Source organism: Charadrius vociferus, unplaced genomic scaffold, assembly GCF_000708025.1.
Source record: "Charadrius vociferus isolate BGI_N301 unplaced genomic scaffold, ASM70802v2 scaffold32, whole genome shotgun sequence".
Classification (NCBI taxonomy): domain Eukaryota; kingdom Metazoa; phylum Chordata; class Aves; order Charadriiformes; family Charadriidae; genus Charadrius; species Charadrius vociferus.
Genome location: NW_009647856.1, coordinates 5,463,963 through 5,481,062, shown reverse-complemented (window position 1 = coordinate 5,481,062; position 17,100 = coordinate 5,463,963). Strand labels below are relative to the sequence as shown.

The 17,100-nt window shown below is 42.0% G+C and overlaps 1 protein-coding gene across 1 annotated transcript in view; it reads right to left on the bottom strand.

Annotated features, from left to right (window-relative positions):
* Positions 1–5,471: 5,471 nt before the first annotated feature.
* The window catches only part of GRM3 (glutamate receptor, metabotropic 3), a 49,206-nt gene continuing 37,577 nt past the window's right edge, over positions 5,472–17,100 (bottom strand). Inside the window, exons 4-5 of the mRNA XM_009882932.1 lie at positions 11,635–11,809; positions 5,472–6,023 (exon numbers count right to left, since the gene is read on the bottom strand). Coding sequence (XP_009881234.1) covers positions 5,950–6,023; positions 11,635–11,809 — 249 coding nt within the window. The 3' untranslated portion in view covers positions 5,472–5,949. The remainder of the gene's footprint in view (positions 6,024–11,634; positions 11,810–17,100) is intronic.

Sequence of the window (17,100 nt, the reverse complement as noted above, 5' to 3'; positions counted from 1 at the left end):
AGGAATCTGAAACTTAGGCAAAAAATATTTGAGTAAAATTATGCAAGACTTGTGTAGAGCCAGGAGAAAATAAGGAACGATCCTTGTATTGGCCTCTGGTCAGAGTCATATTTCTGTTATAGCAAAATTATATGAATTGTGGAATGCATCAAAACCAGAAAAAACACATGGGCAGAAATGGTCTTTTTACTATAAGGAATATAGATTTTTGATTTTATATGACTGAGCTAGATCTATCAATAAAAGAGGGCCCACTTTTAACTAAAATTTAAATTAAACTGAATTTTCTGCACTCTAAATATTTTATTATAATATAGATGTGGACAAAAATTTTATGAAGTTTAGATTATTTTTTTTTTGTTGTTAGGAAAAATTCAGCTCAGTTATTTTCTATCTCCAGTCAAAGAACGCAGGCTTTACTCTTTTGATGGGAGATACTTCAGGCATCTTAACTGAAGTGGTGTACATTTTTTTGTTGTTCTTGAAAAGGCACTTCACTTTCCCAACAAAGATTTTTATGGGGTATTGTTGAATGTATATTAAATACACATTCCTTTTTGTATATTTTGTACCATTGCACACTTATTATTGTACATTGTATTTGTTGTCATGATGTCATTTATATATGGTTGTCAAAGGTGGTGTGCTCACAGAGTAAATGGTTATGGCTTTGGGGTTTCACTTCTTGGATCTTTTATGAAGAGGGTTTTTATGTTGTTGATTTTTATTCAACTAGTGTGCTGTAGCATCAAAGATATATATCTGATGGGCATTCATAAAATAAAGTGAAAATATATTTGAAATTTTGGACTTGAGGTGTTTGGTGGAACTGCAGCCTTTCCATTGCAGGTCTGCAGTGGCGGGTAGAACTTTCCACTGCCATCAAATTGCATTTTTTACATCTCCTTTAGTTTTTTCCCTTCTCTCTCCATATTTTTTCCAAGCCATAATTAAAATTCATTCTCCAGAACATAATTTCTGCTTTCATCACTGGACCCATATCATTGTAACATCAAAATGCCTTAATTTTTATGAACTATATTTAATTTGACTTAATACCACAGAGGGTTTGTTTGGTTCCCTTCTCTTCCCCTTTTATTTTCCAAATAAAGTAGAGGGTGGATTTTTTTTTTTTTTGTCAGCTCTGACAGACTTTGCTGTATGACCCTTCTCAGCTCTACTTCCAAATGGTTTGTCATGATATTGTTGAAAATTCTTCCAGGCAATCTAATGGCATATCTGGTGCAGTGCTAACACAGTGGCATGCGAACCAATACTGTAGACTTTATTTACCTTAAAATAAGAAAATTGTATTTTCCAACAATTAAGCAAGTTAAAACTGGCATATTTTAGCTGACTTCTGCTATTCTTTTTTTTTTTTTCTCTTAAAGATACAGTAGAGAGGGGAAGTTTCCGTTTTCCCATAAGAGGCAAATTTCAGAAGCCTTTAACACTTCATTAAGAAATCAGCTGTCTGTGACCTCTTCTAGTACTCTGCCAAAATATACTTACATCAACCTCCCCCTTTTCTCCCACATGGAATCACATCAGAAACTGTTATTTGATGCCATAAAACAACGTGAATTAGTCTGTTATGTGTTCACTTGATTAAATGGAATGCATTTTATTGCCGCATTTGCATGCTTTTCTTTGAGATCTGGAGTCAAGCAACGGAATCTCTTTGAGGATTAAGCACATTTTCGTGGTGTCTCTATAAATTATTGGCAAATTAGCAGAATGTTGTTGCCTCAGCTTTGACAGTGCTTGCTAGGGGGGGAAAGTGCAAAGAATGTATTCTATCTTGGCTCTGATTATGTTGGTTGATGTTGGTAATATGTAATACGATTGATTAAGAGTCTAGGCTTGGGGAAAATTAAGTGTCTTAGAGCCACAATGGGAAGTTACTGAGTAGCTTCAAGGAACTGTCATCTTTGTTCAAAGAAAGGATTTGACATTTGCTCTTGCAAAAGAGGTTCTGAGACTCTTCGTTAGTTAGGGGGAAAGTTTACAGTTTTGGTTCGTCTATCCTGCCAGAGCCAGTAGTACCCATAAAATCAAGATACTTAATTATAATCAGACAAAATAGCAGCAGATGTTGCCATTTAGGAGCCAGCAGTTGTTCACTCATCTCCAGCAGTGGCCAACACAAGTGCTTCAGTGTAAGAGTTGGCAGCTACAATTGGTGCTGACACGCCAATGGGGATGACATTTCTTCCTAAGCAAGGAATGCTGTCGGTTGGTCCATATCATGAGGCATGGAGGCCTTAAATAGCTATTCTAGGTAATGTAACAGGGAATGATAACCTCAAGAGAAATCTTGGGAAGTTCTGCTTATCTTTGGTGGTGTGCTATCTTAGTCTTTCCCCTTGTATGCTTCCTTCACTCAGTCCCTTAGTTTTTACTTCTTGCTGCTTTTGAATGCTTGTGAACTGTACTTCTTTGGCAAGCACGTAAGGAGATGGGAGCAGGAGTAAAAGGAGGTCAGGCTCATCCTAGAATACACAGTGTGTGTCACAACATATGGTGACATCCCCAGTCACCTGGTTGGGTGTGCCCACACTGCATATGTGCAGCAGGAGCGAGGCAGACATGAGAATTGAGTTGGTCAGAAGCTGCCACTGTGTTTTGGTTATTTCCCTGCATGTGTAGAGTTGGATCTCACCAAGAAGAAAACTCTGAGGTCTCATGTACCGTGAGGCTGGTGCTCTAACAGCACTTAAAGCGAGGTTGTGTGGGAGTGTGTTTGCTTGGATAAAAGACATGCGAGAGTGACCTCTGAGAGTTTTGGTGTTACATTCAGCCTATTCCTGTCCTTGCCTCCTTCCATTTAAAATGGCAACAAACTAGAAAGTTGTTATCTGGCATGCCATTGTTACCTCTAAAGCAGGGGTTGGTGTGTGTAGGGACGGGGTGCTGCTGGGTAGAGAGAAGCCCCTTCCTGACCCTACCACTTCCTGAGAGGTAGGAGAAATGAGAAGATTAGGACTCCAAGTTGCCTTTGCTACCTACCCATCCCCTTCCTGTTGCAAAACCAGCCCAGCCTGGCCTTGGCTTCTTTTCTTCTTACAGTGACAAAACTCAGCTTTGCCAAAGTTGCTGAGAAGCTTTGAGGTGGCTCTGGATGAACAGCTCCTGCCTTTCATTTTGCAGACTTCAAGCATTAATGAGTAGGCAATGACATCATGAACATGTTGCTTTTGGTGATGAGTTAAGGGTTTGTTTTGGTCTCCTTTACTCTGTGTGTACTAATTGGGTGAAGGATTGCAGTGGAAATCTCTTTAACCAGAGCTATGATTTCTGGGTGGAGCCAGGATATTTTGGACATTTTCCGTTGATTTTTGGGATTTGCTTTGTTCAGGTAGAACATGATATTTTTTTAACAGGTTTTCATCATTTTGCCATTTGAAAAGACAATTCCTTTTGAAATTTATTTGGCTATGACTGAAACCAGTTGTGTTCAATTAACTCAGGAAAGACAATCACTTGAAGACAAATGTTTTGATTTTGGTTTTGCTTTCAAGCTTCACTCAAGACTTTAAAAAGAAACACCTCTCCTACAAAAAAAAACCACCCCCCCCCCCCCTTGTTTACTTCAGATGACCTGTGATAATCTTTTTTGAGTCTTATTTTTCTGCTCAGCCAATAAATAGAAATGGATCAGTTTTTCAGAAACCTTTATGCACTCTTGATTTGTATCATCAGAGAGCTAAGGCACTCTGAAGTTATGGCTTCTGAATGACAAATAAACTTTTCTGTATCCTCCAGTAAGGCACCACAGATGCTAGGTTAAGCCTTGCTCTCATCCCCAGCATTTCCTGTGGTTCGCTGCCTGCAGGGATCAGTACAAAGGGAGAAGATGTTGACAATCTCATATGAGCTATTTATACTAATAAATATTAAGTGAGGTGGATTTGACCATGATTGTTGCTTTCCATAAAATTTGAGAAGAAATTCTCATTGGCTTAGGCATTTAAAAGCTTCATAAAGATAATGTAGGTGCAGGGACATCAGCATTATGGTCAGATATTCAGACCTTTTGTCATACTGTGAACAGCCTCTTACTCCACAAAAGAGCACACAAAAGTCAAATGAATGTAGCTGCCCAACTTGAGATGCTTTAAGGCATCTTGATTTAGAAAGCAAGACTCCCAGCCTGTCAAATCTTGACCCCTGTGGGTACCGAGCAACATTAGGCACTCCAAAGCTTATCAAGAGAAAGAAGCTGAATGCAGGACTCTGCATGTAACGTGGGCTGAGCAATGCCTATTTTGGGGAAAGTCACAGGGATTTTTCTATTAGACACCTCCATGATGCAGAGACTTAAACAGCTGCCTGTATAGCCAGTAGCAGAAGTGTAGACAAGAGGGCTTTGCTGCTGGACATGTGGATGTCCAAAGAAAATAGGTATATATCTGTGAGTAGGAATTTTAAGAACCTGCATCCTTGATTTTTGCATTCAAAATAACAGCTACTTCCTTTGCTGGTTCAGCCCTAAGGACTTGCACCTTTCCAGAAATGTGTAAAAACATCTGCAAGTGCAGGAGAACTGGGCTCCAGAGAACTTGTACATCCAATGGTATGTATCTGTAATGTCTGCCTTTCAAGCCTCGGTGGTGTTGCCTTTGAAGTCAATGAGAATTTTGCTATTGACCTCAGCTGGAATGAGATCAACAGGAACAAGCCCTTAGCTAAATATGCCCAGGCACATTAATCAAAGGTGTGTTTGTTTCCTTAATGACTTCTTGGACCTGGCAGAAGGAGGATTTCAGATTATTTCAGTAGAGTGAGGGCAGCTTTAAGAGTGCAGTTATAAATGCCAGACTTTAAAGGTATTTTGCAATTGTCTAAGTAGCTGGTGTGTGTGTCCTGAATCGTTTGTTTTGAATGCAAAGGCCACCCCAGAGATGTGTAAATGTCTCCTGGATTTCTCTTTTGTGACTCTTTTCGTCTCCATTTCTGTGGTTGATGCAGACAAACTGAACCAGCTTTGTTTTGGCTGGAGGTATAAAACAGTCTTAGCTAATTTTCTGACAGATTGTCTTCCATCTCTTTGCCAACTTAATCTAAAATCTCTTTGTTTTTATATGTTATCAATCTATTATGTGCATGACAGCACTAAGTCATGCCAAATGAGTGAACCAGTGATCAAACATTTTTTGTTAATATCTCATTGAGACGCAATTAGACATTTTCACTTTTGAAAATTACCCTTCATTTTAAGAACAGAAAGAACACTTGAGATGGTGTAATAATGTGCATTTTTTTTAAGGAGAGGGAATTTATACTTGATCCTGGCAGAACATTCATCGTAAACACGTATTATGTGATATGGATTTTGCAACACAGGCAGAGACCCACTCCCAGATACGTGTATACACACACTAGCACTGCAGACTTTTTATCCTTTTATCTATCCTGATGTCTAGAGAAATGTAATGACCTTGAGGGAGGAAGAAACAAAAATGAAACCATGCTGAAAAACTTTTATCTTTTTATTATTGGTGCCTTTACATTAATACTGCTGTTTTGTGCTGAGAAAACCAATTTGTTACACGTAAGGTGACTGTAATATACAACATAGAAATGCAGTCTAAGTTAATTACAACAAGGAGCTACAAAAAAATTTTGTAGGAAAGAAGTCACCTAACATTGCAACTGTGCTTGCAACAAATCACTCCCTTACTGCAGGACTATGCACATTGTGAACCATGGTTATTTACATGTCCCTTACAACCGTTAACAACAGAAGGGCTAAAATCAGTCTAAAAAGTTCCAGAACATCACTATATACTGTACAATCCTCAAAAATAATTTATTACACTGTTTCTAAAAAAAGGTACTAGTTTTGTTTTGATTTCTTTTGTTTTTCTGGTGTTTTCCGGAGTGCACAACATGTGCAAAATTTTGCCTAACAGTCTAAAAACTCAAGAACTGAACTGCAAGTCACAATCACAGAGATGAAGTGGTGGAGTCCAGAACTTCCCTTCCGTTGCAGACGGTCGGTACGTACATACTGGCAGATGCTGAAAGAGAAAGAGAAGGGAAAATCAACCAACTTCAGGGTGGCAAAAAAGCTACAACAACGTGTAGGATTAGAATTTATGTTGGTCTGGACCATCTCACCTGATCTAACCAACATGCTGACTGAAAAGTCACTGTATGTGACTGTGTCAGCAGTGGAGCTGATGGTGATACTGCTTGCACCTCTACAAGGCAATTCAGATCTGAGGCCGAAGCATCCTCTGCAGGAACCTGATTTCTTTTTCTTACCATTGAGAGCACTTAGGCTGACTAAGCTTCTCCATGAAGCATCTGAATAAAACGCATGAAATAATTTTGGCTGATTCTGGGCCACTGGGTCTCACTTCATAGCACTTCGCATGGTAGTGTGAATTAATATAGCTAGAGTGGTGCTAAGATATCTCTGTAGAATAAAAAGTGAACCTTTGGATTTTTCGTGTTTTATTGGCAAGAAATGCTAAGGTCTGATCCTTTGAGCTTTCACATAATTGGAATGGACATTCCTGAAATAAAATATATACATTTTTAAATCCAGGAGAGAATCCATCTCTGCATATCAGGACTGTGTGTTCATCTACTTTTTATTTAAAAAAAAAATAAGAATTCTAAGTACATGTTGGATGGAGTAAAGAAATTTTTTAATAACTGAATTTGAAAGAAAAATTATTTCTAACCTAACCCCAGAATATTTTCTGGTGCAATACCCTTCATTTCTAGGAACAATGGATCAGTATTCAATATGCATCCTGAGGTGAGGGCAAGATTCTGATACCGCTGTCTACATTGCCTAATATTTTATACAGCATGTTTTCATTGTTTCAGTGATATAAAACGACAATTACATCTGAGTATCAGAATCTGTTTCTGAATGTATTTGTATTTTGACTGCAGGATATATTATCATTCTGCTAAAGCCTTCTGGATTTTAATTTAAAAGCAAGCTGGTTTGTCCATCTTTGTTAAAATTATCCATTGGGCATCAGGAATGTGTTCTCAGATACTCTGTGACATCTCTGCTTATGGCACCACAAAGCCGTTTTTTGAAAGATACATTAGGTTAATGATAGCAGTGACCCAGAGAAATGTGATGCCTTCATCAAACAAAACACATGGCAAGCAGTGACTTAGTAAACTCAATCATCCAGTGTAAAAAGCAATTTATGCAGCTGACAAGGGCACGCTCAGTCTTCCAAAACTGGTGCTGGCTACACTTTCAGTTACAGACTGGTTCTCCAAAGACGCTCAGCATCATTTTCAGAACAGATCACTATTTCTTCAAATCAGCTACTATTTCTGATTCTTTCAATGACAATAAATATTTCATGGAAATCAGAACTGCTTCAACAAGAGAGATTTAAAGGCAGCTATTGGACTAACCTACTACTCAGAGGGCAGGACATATTCTTGATAAACAGGAGAGCCAAGAATGAGCCCCTTCTCTGAATTAGGAGGATGGACTTTGATGTCTCATATCTCTCATATCTCATATCTCTCTGGATATGCGTTGTGAGTGACATATGAGAGCAATCACTTGTAGGTAAAAGGGCACAGGGCATCATGTCTATGATTTTCTGAAAATTAACCATCAGGTTTTGTATTCAGTTTTTAACTGGGTATAATATGGTAGCACATTGACCTGAAATTTTTATTATTGTTGTTGGTTTTATTTCTACTTATTGTTGGCAAATAGAAAAATCACTACTGCTGAGGAGGCCTGATTCAAATCCCTGTTCTGCTGCAGTATGACTATAGGCAAAAGCATTTCATTTCTGTGAACATCAGTCACCCATCCGAGACATTTTTAACTTCAGGGTGTTTTTGAAGTCCAACACATTGAAGAGCATGAATAGCTCAAATACTAACGTAAGTGGGTCAGGAGGATGTCAGTGTTGGACAGAGAAATATGGTGGTAGGCGAGAAACAAGTGGCCTTGTGTTTTCAGTTCCCAGGCTTCCTCCACAACACGTACCTCTCTCGTAGTGCTGGGAGGCAGTTATTAGCTCTGCTCGGTGGAGTAAAGTATTCACACTGACTACCCAGCTCTCTCTGAGACTGAACAAAAGATTTTACTTTTCCTTGCAGACTTTAGCAATGTTAATTGCTGGCCCTGCAGGGTTCCGAGTTTCACGTTGTGTCTTACAGCAGCAGCCAAGGGGTTTCACGAAATATTGCTTCACCTCCATTCTGCCCTGCATGGAGGCCAAGAAAAAATGTGTGACATGAAGTCTTGATTTGGCAGCAATTCATGCTTTTGATCTCCTATTTCCCAGCTGTCCCTCATTTTGCTTAGATAAAGAACCAGAGGTAAGATGCAAGAGCCCAGCACTGTTGTGGGCACCTCGCACATGTCTACATAGTCAGGAACAGGCAGATTCAAGCTTGCTCTCTGTGAGCCACTTCCTCTACTCTTGCTCACAGCTGGACAACTGTGAGTTAATCATGTATAAAAGCCATATATCAAGGCTAGTTTGGAGCAAAGCCTAGCAAAATAAATACTGAGAGATAAAATTTACCAGCTTGGCTATAAACAGTAGCTTCAATTTTTTTTTTTTTTTTCTGATCCCTTTGGAAGACACCTGGAGGAGCTCAAGTCCATGTGTAGCTCTCCATGTGGATATAACCTGGATGAACAGCACGTTCTGGGTGTAAAAGCTCAATCTAAATCACATAGGTGGTTAAATCAGTCCTGAGCTCCCTGGAAAGTCTTATGAGTGCAGACCTCCTACCTTATGGGAATATCTCTGCTAAGCCCATAAAACAGGTCACAGGAAAACTGGGGAATATCCTGATGGGGGAAACACTGCAGGGGAAGCAGAACTTCCACAGTACTCTGCCAAATGTGAATTTTTAGATTCAAATAAATGTGTATGGATATATATGTTTCAAAACATGTCATATACCTAGATACACATATATCCTGCCTCTTTTCAGCTTAAATCTATATTCTTCTGTAGTCCAGGCTTCAGCTGTCAAAATGATCAAAGCTTGGTGCCTCTAAGACAAGTTTCCTCGCTTAGCAGCCAAGTATTCACCTCTACTTGCTTTCTGCACAGTGTGTAGCAAAGACGAGGAGCTGTATTCACATGGCTACATGAGGGGCTTAGTTTAGCTTTCATGACCACACTGCAGCTTATGTGGTTGACCATTGACTCAGGCCCTCCCTCCACTGCTCAGTTTAGGGATGTAGTTGCGATACACATGGGCTAACACTAAACGCTACCCAAGAGCATCACGAGTGTCACTTACCTTTTCTCATAGTGTTAGACCAGTTTTCACGGTTCAAAAAGCTGTGTTAAAAACTGTCCGTGAGTCACTTGCTGTTCATGACCCACTACACTTATGGCATTAAGGACTGATGGAGTAAAGAGGTGGTGGCAGCCCTGAGATGCAGTGGAAGTGGGAATCCCTGGAGACAGGAAACGCTGCCCATTCGAGCAACATGTGTACTCCTGTCCTCTAAAGCTCTGATAATGAACAAGAACTGGCTTTTTGGATGTTGCCCTGTAGCTTATTTTGATCAGTCTCATATTAAGCCACTGCTGACTGATGAAAACACCATCAAGACCAAAATAAAAACAAGCTGACAGCCCCGGGACTGATGAGAGGAATATTTTAGACATGGATTAGAATCAGTCTGGATGACAAGCTTTTGGTGGTTTATAAATGACTAAGCAGTTAAAAACTTAAATGCAAATTTATTTAAAATAATTTACAAAGAAATGGGAGTAAAGGAAAATTTTCCTTCTTAAAAATATTGGCACTGTGACAGACAATGAATTCTTGGTGTTATTTTCCCAAATAATTGTCCTAGATGGAAACTAGGGCTTTTTCCATTGTATGTCGTGGACCTTTTAGTCCTGCTTCCAGGTCCATGTCTTGCCATGGTCTGAAAAGACCAGCAAAGACAAGCAGCCCTTATTCAGCTAGGTGTAAGCAGGAAAAGTAAATGACTAGGGCCACCTTTCTAAACAATGAAGTAGCAAGAGATTGTAAGTCTGGATATTTATGCTTTCCTGAATGTTTTAAAGCTATTCATAAACCTGAAAAAGTAGGCTTTTAATGTAAAGATGTGCACTGAAGACATCTTTCAGTTGTGCACATGCTTGCACACACACATGTATTATCCAGTTGTCATAATAAAAATATAAAATTCCAAAATGCAGTCCCGTACAAAAGTATCCATCAATCAAAATGATTTCTGTCTAAGCTTATTCCATAGTATGAGAGAATTAAAAAACTTGCGAAGATGACTGGTACAAAATTCATCAGGGATGAAAATAATCTCATAGGACTTACCATTTCATCAAGAAACCAAACTTCTAAAGGTTGTTGGGAATCCCTCGGTCTCGCGTATCCAGGCCTTTTGGTAGTGCTTAGCACTTTGGGCACTTAGGACCATCTATCTCTTTTGGTTTAAGTTTTCCAAAACAGCAAGGAGATTTGGGTTTCTGGTGTCAGGGTTGGATGCAGTCCCGACTTTGATGAAATGGGGGACGTGTAGTGCCACATGGCTGCTCTCTTGTTAAGGGACGCTGGGCATTCATGATGCAGTATGATTTGGGAGTGGGCTGGGAGAGCCAGAGATGGCTGGGACCCCTTTACCTCCTAATCCCTGCCAATGTGATACACAGAGGGGTCCCAAGTTCCTTCTGTGTTCTGTCTGAAATCTGAAGTGCCAAAGGCCTCTAGCCAATTTTGAAATTTAGGTCATATTCAAAAACCTGAGGCTACGTTATTGTGAAGTTGCTGACAAGCCTTGCTCTGTGTCCGCCCTTTCCTCTGTTTCCTATTCCTTGACTTTTTCTGGTTGTAGTGTGCTTTTTCAATTAGCTTTCCAGGTTAGGTATGCTGTCTGCAGAGCTCCATGAACAAGGTGCTGTTTTCTCCCATCCTTGACTAGTTAAGCTTGACAGGGAAAGAAAACCCAAACCATACAGGTGGTTTTGGTTTTTTTTTTTTTTTCAATCAAAAAAAAATCCCTAAGAAGCTCAGCCAGAAGAGTAGTGACAGCCTCAAATCAAAATCACAGATGTGAATCTGCTTGGGATGAAGGGACTGAAGACAAAGGAAAGGAGGGAGGCAGAGCAGATCAGCCGTCCTTGCGGCAGAGCACTGATTGCTTCTCCTGGCTGTGGCACTTATGAAGGGTGTTGCTCACACTCTGCATACAGATACAGTGTATGGCATTTGCTGCAGACTTGGAGCCTTTCCTTATCATGCAGGTGATACGAGCCACTGAGAGCAAGCTGCATTGTGGCCCAGGTCCTGTCGGCATGTCATTTTGACAGGAATACTCCAGGGCAATCTGTTCCCGTCGTTGCTGCGAGAGTGACAGCAAGCGGAGGGCTCTACTTGCTTTGTGCAGCGGGCTGGAGTCAGAGCCTGCCGAAAGCTTTCTGCTGACTTCAGTGAGCTTCAGAGCGGGCTCTGAGCTGATTCCCATGGGAGGGGGATGATTTTTTCTCTCCAGATGCAAATGAAGTGATGCTTCCATGGAGTACACAGCCCAGCCTATAAAGGTCTTTTGGTTGCTGGTAAAAAACCCATCTTGTCTTTACCCAAACTCACCACAACCCCACATCCTCATAGAGAGGTGACAGTTTTGTTACTTACACTGGGAATAAGTGGTCCCGGTCCCACTGACACTGAACCTGTTGAGATGGAGTCTGTGAGTGACCACGTTCTTCTGGGGCTGGAAGAGGATGATGTGCACCTTGGGTGCGAACAAGCAGCCCAGCACAACAAAGCCGCTCAGACTCACAGAGATGCACATGGTGGTGGTTTGCACCTAGGAGAGAGTGGGTGCAAAGCGCTGTGTTTCAGTATGGAAAGGTCTGAAATGCAGGATATTAGAAACATTATCATACAACAACAGGAACCACGGTCCTGGGGGTCTGCACTGGTACAGACTGGCTTGAACATCTGTAGCATCCTTGTCTTCCACAACCCTAGGATCATGTGAGTGAGGTGCATAGTGCTGACGGCGTTCTGTGTGTCTGCATATCAGAAGGAGCTTGGCTGAATGTGTTCTCCCTCAGTTTGGCACAGAAAAGATAGTCCTGCTCTCTTTCTCTCATCTCTCCTGTCCCTGATTTTCTAAATTTATCAGGAAAGCCTCTGGAATGGCTGTCACGCAACAACTGGGCAAAGCCGGCTACAGTGGAAACCAGCTTGCACATACCGTGCTTTATTTGGGTTAACGTTAGATGCCTCATGTAGACCATCCCTTTTAAAAAACAGTTTAGCCTCCAGCTTCAATCTTAATCAGAGAACCTGAAAAATCCCTTGCAGGAACATAGGTGTGATTTGGAGTAAACGTAAGAGCAGGTGACACTTGTCAGACTGGGTCTGAAAGGTGCCCTGACTTTGTGACAGAAATTTTTGGGCTGAGAAACGAACTGTTTGTAAGACTGCAGGATTTTAGAGTAGTTGCCTCGGGGCATTTGTTAGTGCAACTTTGCTGGCACTATCTTCCTTCCTTTTCATTCAGTGGTATAACTAGGTGCCAGTTTACTGCCTCATTTTCAGTTTATATTCTTTTCTTCCAAGCAGATTCCTTAATTAAGATGTTGAATTAAACTGCTTTAAATTCTACTGCTTAATTTGAATGATTATACATCCAAGGCTCGTTTTTCCTTAGTTACACTCCTGCAGTCCTTGGAGATTAGCCTTCTTCCATGGGAATGCTTCTCATATCTCCTTGTCAGAAATAATTGGTGCAAAATGAAAAATAGAGTAGGGAATGGACTTTGTTGCTTTATACATATACATAGAGGACGAAGTGCTTTGTCAGCACTAAGTATAATTAATGTGATCATGTAATAATCACAATTTACCCAAAGTAGATGTGGCAAGCACCATGAAAAGGTGCTCAGCTTTCACAGGTGAGGGAACATGGAAGACCCTAGAGGGACAGCATGGGAGAGGGACACCTTAGTGTTTCCAGATGCACTTTCCCCTTCATTTCTCTGCATTTTATCCACAGGGCTCCGCAGAGGGTTCTGGGTGGGTCTTGAACCAGTAACACAGGACTGGGAGTTTTCTTATAAAACAAGAATAAATGAAGGTAGGACTTACTTCAAGGTAAGTCCCCTTCGGTAGCAGTGCCCTCCCCTCCAGCCTGCTCTGCTAGCGTTTGTGCCTCCAGGAGCAGCTCAGCTGTGCTGACATAATTATACACTCAATCAATGAAATGATTTGGGTTAAAAATAGCCCCATCCCACAGGGTTTCTTTTAATCCAGGTCACTTCAGCGGTTCGATGTGTAACCTGGCCTCACGGGCAGCGATGTGCTGGCAGAATGGAGGCAGTCCTGCCAGACCAGGCAGGAATGACTGGCAGGGAGGCAAGCTCCTTGAGCCAGAATTACCCCCAAAGAAAATGCAGGGACAAAATGTCTAAACAGTAGGAACTTTGGACACCTGATTTCGTTATAACCAGTTTATCACCCAGACTTTTCCTTCCTGTGTTATTGCTGCATTTCTTAAGCCTTCCTCTAAGGTGATCAGGTTGAAAATTCCCTTAAAAGTTCTAGATAACAGGGCCACTATGAATTTATGTTGTGTATGCTTATTTAATCATATCAGATTTCATTGTATCTTTGATTCTGAAATCAATGTGGATTTCTGCATGAAAATCGATGGCGTCAGAGAAATCTATCTTTTCCAGCAGCTTTTTGACAGTGCATCTGAGAGTCAGCCCCCAAATACAACAGTTTGCACAGCAGTTTCCGGCCTCTGCTTTGGGATCTTCTAGACCTTCTGGGAAAAATTTCTGGGATCATTGGAGAACTCTTGGGAATACTTCAAAGAATGTCAGGGTGCCTTGCTGCTGCTGGGAGAGGATTGCTGCAGGAGGCTGTGACTTCTAGCAACCTCCAGCAGCTTCTAAGGAGCTCTGTCGGCTGTCTTGGCCAGCTTGGAGCTTTTGTCTGAGCTGACTCTTGGTTAGGCAAGGTTGGGCACTCTTGTTGCAGGTGCTGGGAAGAACCCTCTCTTAAGTGCTGGACAGCTAAGATGTTCAGCTGCATGCAGAAATGAGCACAGAGGAGGGCTGGAATCTTTGCTGAAGGCTTTGTGTGTGTGCAGAGCAATGGGGGTGCCACAGAGCATCATCCTTAGTGGCCACGGGGCAATTCTCCCTGGCATTTCAGGACTGACCCAGACTGATCTTCTGAGGGAGGATACAGCTCTGCAGCTTTGGGGCTGCAGGGATGCCCGAGACCTCTCATGGGGGCTGGGGGATTTGTTCTCCTTTTCTGCAGAAGATGTGGAGGATTTTTGTTGTCAAGTTAAGGAGCTACAGGAGGAGGTCGGCAGACTCTGCAGCATCAGACAAGGTGAGAAAAAGGTGGACTGGATCTTATCTGACACTCTACAGGTACAAAAGCCTGGTCTGTACTGAAGAAGAACTATGCAGCCTATGTTTGTTGAGTTGGGAAATGGAGACTGCCGTGATGATGATGAAGGCTGGAAGTCTGTGACTTGTGGCAGCAGACAGATGTCTCTTGCTCTACTTACTGATGTGCAATTACAGCATAGGTCAGTGCCCTGGTAGCAGGGTGAGGAGAGGGAGCTGGACTCTGTGAGAGCAGCGGGAGCGAATGGAGCTCTGCCCGGCAATGAGTCTTGGGCCAGCTGATAGATTATGGGTCAGGATTAGCAAGCAGACCAAAGTGGACAACATTGTGATGGGTGTCTGCTATAGACCACATAATCAGGAAGAAGTAGATGAGGTCTTTTTCAGACAACTGGCAGAAATCTTATGTTTGCAGGCTCTGGTCTTCTTGAGGCAGTTCAACCACCCGGATACCTGCTGGAGGTAGAATGCAGCAGGGCAGAAGCAATTCAGGAGGTTTTTGGAGCGCACTGAGGTCAACTTCCTAAAACAGGTGATTGAGAAACTGATGAAGGAAGACGCTCCACATGATCTTGTACTTACAATCAAGAAATAACTTGTCAGGAGTGTGACAGGAAGGGAAAGCTTTGGCTGCCACAACCAGCAAATGGTGGATTTCAGGATCCTGAGAGGAAGAAGCAAGACAAAAAGTAGGATCACCACCCTGCAAAGCAGGTTGACCTGTTCAGGCATCTTCTTGAAAGAATATCACGGAATATGGTGCTGGAGAGAAGAGGGGTCCAGGAGGGCTGGCTGTTTTCCAAGAATTTCCTCATCCAAGCTTAAGAATGGCCCCTCCCAATGGGCAGAAAATCAAGCAGATGTGGCAGGAGGCCTACATGGATGAACAATGACTGGCAGTAGTCAGTATGGATTTACATAGGGGAAATTATGCTTAACCAACCTGATAGACCTCTACAGTGAAATGGCTCGCTTTATGGATGATGAGAGAGCAGTTGTTATTACTTATTTTGGCTTTAGTAAGGCTTTTAACACTGCCTCCTATAACATCCTCATTGACAAGTACAGGCTAAATAAGCGGACAGTGAGGTGGACCAAAAACTGGCTGAACTGCTGCTCTCAAAGGGTTGGGATCAGTGGCACAAATTCCAGTCAGAGGCCGGTCACTAGTTGTTCCAGGGGCTGATATTAGTACCAATGCAGCTTAACACCTTCATTAAGAACCTGGATGCTGGAACAGAGTGAACCCTTGATAAGTTTGAAGATAGTACAGAACTGGGAGGAGTTGTTGATACACTACATAGTTGTGCTGTCATCCAGAGGTACATCAACAAGCTGGAGAAATGGGATAACAGGAATCTCAGGGAAAAGCAGAGTCCTCCACTTTGGGGGAAACAACCCCAGGCACCAGTACATGCTGGGGGCCACCCAGCTGGAAAGCAGCTCTACAGAGAAGATCCTGAAGGTCCTGGTGGGAACAAACAGATCATGAGCCAGCAATTTGCCCTTGCAGCAAAAAAGGTCAATGTCCCCCTGGGCTGCATTACAGAGTGTTGCCAGCAGGTCAAGGACAGTGATCCTTCCCTTCTACTCAGCACTGGTGAGACACATGTGGGCTGCTATGCCCAGCTCTGGGCTCACCAGTACAAGAGAAACATGAACATACTGGAGGAAGTGCATCAAAAGGCCATGGAGATGACTAAGGGATTGGAACAACTGTCAGATAAGGAAAGGCTGAGAGAGCTGGGACTGTTCAGCTTAGAGAAGAGAAGTCTCAGGAGGATCTTATCAGTGCATATAAGTACCTCATGAGGGGAGAAAAGAAAAAAAGAGCCAGACTCTTCCTAGAGGTGCCCAGTGACAGGGCGAGAGGCCATGGGAACCAACCAAAATACAGGACATTTTGTTTAAACATAAGAAAACTATGAGGATGGTCAAACACTGGTACAGGTTGCTCAAAGAGGTTGTGGAGTGTCCATCCTTGGAGATATTCAAAACCTGACTGAACACAGCCCTGAGGGACCTGCTGTAGGTGACCCTGCTTTGAGCAGGGGAGATTGAACAAGACAATCCCAAGAGGTTCATTCCAACTGTGGTGATTATGTGAAGACATGTTGTGCATGGAAAAACCCTACAGCTGACCTCATGATTGAATCACCAAGAGTTCCACTGTAAACCCTTTGCCCAGAAGTCCTTTTGCTGGTAAAATTTATTCAATTCAGGGAGACGAGAGTGGTCGTGCCAATAAAAGCAAGCTTAGTCTAGCAGAAAAAACCAACATGTATGTACAGGAGGCATAACTGTACCATAAACACTTCTCAGAGCAGGGAAGGCCTTAACCAAACAGCAGGGTTATTTGGTGGGTGAATCTGTAGGACATACAGTAATACACCGTCCCAGCATATCTAACACGCTGTCTGGCACCTGTCATACAGGGACATTTCTGCTTCAATATTGGCAGGGATGAATATTATGTCCAACTACTTTTTTTTTTTTTTTTTTTTTTGTCTTTTACCTACTAGAGTGAGGTAGTAGTTAAAATCTCTGGATACATTTCCAGGAGCTCACCCTTTTTCTTTTTTCAGAAGCTTGAGTCCTAAGCAACGTTTGTGCCTAATAATAAAATCTCAAGCCAGTCAACATTTTTTTTTTTCATTCTTACTATTATGTTTCTAAGCTTGTTTATTGGTGACACCACCGGTATTTGTCTACATTAGAATGG